Genomic DNA, 4,468 nt, shown 5'->3' on the forward strand with positions numbered 1-4,468 from the left:
TTGCCATGGCGTTAATATCGGATGGTTTTCATCCGCTTTGCCTGCACTATTGTCAAATGGCACTCCACTTGCATCCGGCCCATTGTCCTATGAAGAATTGTCATGGATTGGTTCTATGAGCAGTCTTGGGGCCATTTTTGGAACATTCATAACTGGACTTCTATCGATGTTGTACGGTTCCAAAAGAACGATAGTGTTCCTAGCGTTTCCCGTGATCACATTCTGGGTGCTTATTCATTTCGCTAATACATTTTACGATATTTTATTGGCGAGATTCATTACTGGTTTGACAGGAGGCGGTTTCTCGTCAGGAGCTGTTCTATTTATATCGGAAATATCGAATGACAAGTATGTATTTCTAAAATAATACTTTGGAATATGAAAATCTTATGAGTTGCATGATTTCAGTGTTCGTGGCCGTCTTGGCTCGCTGGTTTCGTTGGCTAGAAACATCGGTGTATTGATGGCTTACACTGGAGGTGTTTTGATCGAATACGAACACAGGCCGTATATTTTCATCTTGCTTCCTATATCTTACTTGATTATGGTATACTTTTTACCAGACACTCCTCAATACCATCTAAAAATGGACGATTTTGAGGCAAGTTGTGATTGTGTTTTAGAAAAATGGAGCTAAGAGATAAACTTTTGGATGCAGGGTGCTGAAAAATCATTGATGTACTACAAAGGATGTACGGGCGAGACTGATCGAGAAAAATCTCTGCTGAAGACTGAATTCGATAGGATGAAACTGTTGGAAGAAGAGCGAAAAAATGGTTCAACCATGCAATTAAACGATTTCTGCAATTGGTCGGCGTTCAAAGGAGTTGCAACGTGTGTGGCAATGTCATGGTTCACCCAAGTGACGGTTTTAATGTACTATGCATCGTTGATTTTCAAACTTTCCGGCTCGGTGTTCAGCGTTGACGTATCAGCCATCATTTTGGCAATTGTTCAAATCATCGGTGGACTCACATCAACTCAATTTGGTGATACTTTTGGAAGAAAAACCACTTTTTTCATATCATTACTCGGTTCAGCATTTGGATTATTCATTTTTTCTACGTATTTATACTTCCTTCATCATGGTTATGGCCTATCAAAATGCACGTGGCTTCCTGTTGTGTGTCTCTCTTTTGTCATGTTCATATCTACCGCTGGAATTTTGGCATTAGTCCATACGTGTATCGTGGAAAACTTTCCACCAAAGGTGAATGTATCCTGTTTATTCGAACAAAATTCAATTGCCACTGTAAAATCATACAATATTTTCCATAGATTCGTCCGGCTGGCATGGTCTTCTACTCAATGATAAATGGCTTAGTTACATTCATTGTGGGGAAATCGTTTCCAATTTTGCTGGAAGTAATTCATTTACACGGATTCATGTTTCTTCTTGCTGTCAACTGTAGCTTTGGTTTAATTTTTGTGGCTTTTATGAAGGAAACCAAGGGAACATCGCTAGATAACATACCGGAAAATTTATGAATCTATTAAAGTCGAAATAAAATTGGTTGAAAACGTAAAAAAAATTGAGTAAAAACTGCACTAGAATTTCGGATTTTTTATACGATTTCGATATTGTCACTTCAATGAACGATTTGTGATTAAACCAAATTCAGAACGCTTGCTTGCAAAAAGCGTGAGATTTTTATTTATTTCAAGATTTGGGTTTTATTTATAGAATTTTAAAAGCAACACAATCAAATGTCTAGCCAATACATGGCAAGTCAGAATTTTACATCGAACATTTTCTTTTCAGACACTTTGCACACATTTACGTTGCTAATGTTATTGCTTAATGCGTTGTTTGAATACATTGAGCTATTTCAGTATGTTATCAACAATGTCGCTGTGCTATTTTTACATTCCTTCAATCATTCACACACTTTTATTTAGCAAAATGAACACAAACAAAACAAAACGTAGACATTGATTGCAAAGTTGGATCCACAGTCACATACTAAGTGCGACACGCTTTCTTAGCGGTAATCAGTCGCACCATGTGCAAATTGTGTTTGTAAAATCCCTACTTGGGAAGTAACTTTTTTTTTAAACAATCCGATCAGATGAAAATATGAGAGATCATTTTCGGACGCATTCAATTTTCTATTATTTTCTATCGTTGTGTTATTGTCATTAATAGAAAATTTTCAAAATATCGAATTATAAGATGTTCCACGTGCCATTCATCGAATAAAAGTGAGTGCAAATCAGATAGACTGACTCTCTTTTCTCTATAGAATCGAACTAGCTCTTGTATATAATTTGTTCATTGGCAAAGATGGAGAAAAATACAAATTTTCAGTGGAAAAATCCACGGAATCAATATTATGCCGTCATTGCAGGTATTTAAAATTACATTTCTTAACTTACATTTATCAATTAAAGTGCAAGAAAAATATACATTCATTTATTCTTTTTCAATTCAGCAAATCTGATATTGCTTAGTCAAGGATGTTTAATGGGCTGGGTAAATTAAATATTTCATGGAATCTATTGACCAAAAGCTATAAAATAATAAAAAAAAATTGTTGGTTATAAGATTTCGCCAGCTATACCAAAGTTAACATCAGAAAGCACCCCGCTCACTTCTGGCCTATTAACAACTCAACAGGTTTCGGCTAAGTTTGAATAACCATTTTTGGCAAATTTCTAGATGATTTTGTCATTTAAAAAAGTTTTTTTTTTTAAATTCAGACGAATTTTTCAGAAGAAATGACAATTTTTAGGCGAATTTGTCATTTTTTTCAGACGATTTTGTTTTATTCGAAATCATATTTAACCCACAGGTTTCATGGATTGGTTCAATTAGCTGTATTGGAGTTTTAGTTGGTTCGTTATCATTTGGATATTTCACATCATTTATGGGTTGTAAACGTGCCATGCTTTTTTTGACTGTTCCATCGATTGGCGCTTGGCTCTTAATTTATTTTGGTCAGACATTTGATCACATTTTACTGTCACGTGCACTGTCTGGATGGTCTACGGGTGGGATAACGACCACTATAATCCTATTCGTATCTGAAATTGCCAATAATGAGTAAATACTTAGCCTTCGATCACGGCTGATACTTTTTACTTACTCACATATTAATGTGAATTATGACCATTTTTTACGTTTGAATTGAATGCAAGATTGAATGTGCTATTTTTTCCTTTTTCAGCATCCGCGGTAGGCTTGGAGGTATTTCACATTTCATGCGTAATATTGGCATTTTAATTGGTTATACTTTGGGAGCAACCCTTGAATACCATATTATTCCTTGCATTTGCATTTTTATGCCGATAATTTATGCCATTAGCTTTGCTGCCTTACCAAATACACCACGATACTATTTACAAAGAGGACAGACTAAGGTACAGTAAACAAAGCCTATTTTTCATCACTAAATTGTTAGAATGCGTTACATTATTTCATACATAATTCTGAGCAGCTGAATTGCTTTTCCATTCAAATTTGAATTGCATGAACCTCACAGTCATTGTCTTGTCTTGGAAATTTAATTGAAGAAATGGTATTAAAGAATGAAGTTGTTTGAATAAATGTACATTTGCCTTTGCAGAAGGCTGAAGATGCTTTAAAATACTACAAAGGTTATAGGGGAGAGAGTGTTGAAGAAAATATTGCTCTATATGATGAGCTAGAGCGATTGAATCGAATTGTAAATGAACGAAAATCGGACGAAAAATTGCAGGCATCCGATATTTGTAAGAATTTGTCCATTTTATTTTTAAAGTGAATGAATTCTTAGTGGTAATGGATAATTTTGAAAACCAAAGTTAATCGTGCGGTGATGAAAGGATTGGGCATTGGCATTTCTCTGGCAATACTCGCACAGCTCACGGCGAATTTCCCATTGGTGACCTATGCAGTTACAATTCTCAAAAAGTCGGGAACTTCTTTCAACCCATACGCATCGTCAATAGTATTGGCTGTGATGCTCATCCTTGGTTCATCGGTTAACACTTATTTAGCTGATATCTTTGGTCGAAAACGATTGAATTTCATTTCCTTGACGGGGTCAGCCGTTGGACAACTAGCCACATCACTCTATCACTATCTCTATATAAGCGGTTATGATTTATCACTATTCTCTTGGGTACCAGTTGTCAGTTTGTCTTTCGTCATTTTCATTTTGGCGGCTGGCATTTTACCTCTTCAACTCATTTGCGTTGTCGAATACCTCCCACCGAAGGTTTGGCATATTTAAAAAACTGCAGTCCTTTTTTTATTTTCTTTCACTTCTTCGCAGACTCGAACACTTACCATGTCATTAATAAGCTCCGCCATCGGCATGTGTGCATTTATATCAGTGAAACTGTTTCCCATCTTACTGGAACTACTTGATCTACATGGCAGTATGCTGATTTATGGTTGTGGTTGTAGTATCGGAGCGATCTACGTGCTTCTTGTTCTGAAGGAAACTAGTGGAAAGTCACTTGACGATGTAGGTAAAAGTAAGAA

General features: G+C 35.9%; 2 protein-coding genes across 2 annotated transcripts; both read left to right on the top strand.

Moving 5' to 3' along the window:
* Positions 1 to 4: 4 nt before the first annotated feature.
* On the top strand, positions 5 to 1,519 carry LOC129571504 (facilitated trehalose transporter Tret1-like; the record flags this gene model as incomplete). Its single annotated transcript, XM_055451310.1, has 4 exons — positions 5 to 348; positions 409 to 601; positions 659 to 1,210; positions 1,279 to 1,519. Coding segments are annotated over 4 exons (1,299 nt in total), but the record flags the coding sequence as incomplete, so codon positions are not given.
* Positions 1,520 to 1,875: 356 nt separating this feature from the next.
* On the top strand, positions 1,876 to 4,340 carry LOC129571503 (facilitated trehalose transporter Tret1-like). The gene is made up of 7 exons (XM_055451309.1): positions 1,876 to 2,348; positions 2,433 to 2,473; positions 2,546 to 2,617; positions 2,793 to 3,043; positions 3,168 to 3,360; positions 3,567 to 3,711; positions 3,784 to 4,340. Exons 1-7 carry the CDS (start codon positions 2,285 to 2,287, stop codon positions 4,212 to 4,214), a joined length of 1,197 nt encoding a protein of 398 aa, XP_055307284.1. The 5' UTR covers positions 1,876 to 2,284; the 3' UTR covers positions 4,215 to 4,340.
* Positions 4,341 to 4,468: the final 128 nt, after the last annotated feature.

This window comes from Sitodiplosis mosellana, unplaced genomic scaffold, assembly GCF_009176505.1.
Source record: "Sitodiplosis mosellana isolate CC-2019 unplaced genomic scaffold, AAFC_SMos_1.0 Smas_scaffold_2652, whole genome shotgun sequence".
NCBI lineage: Eukaryota > Metazoa > Arthropoda > Insecta > Diptera > Cecidomyiidae > Sitodiplosis > Sitodiplosis mosellana.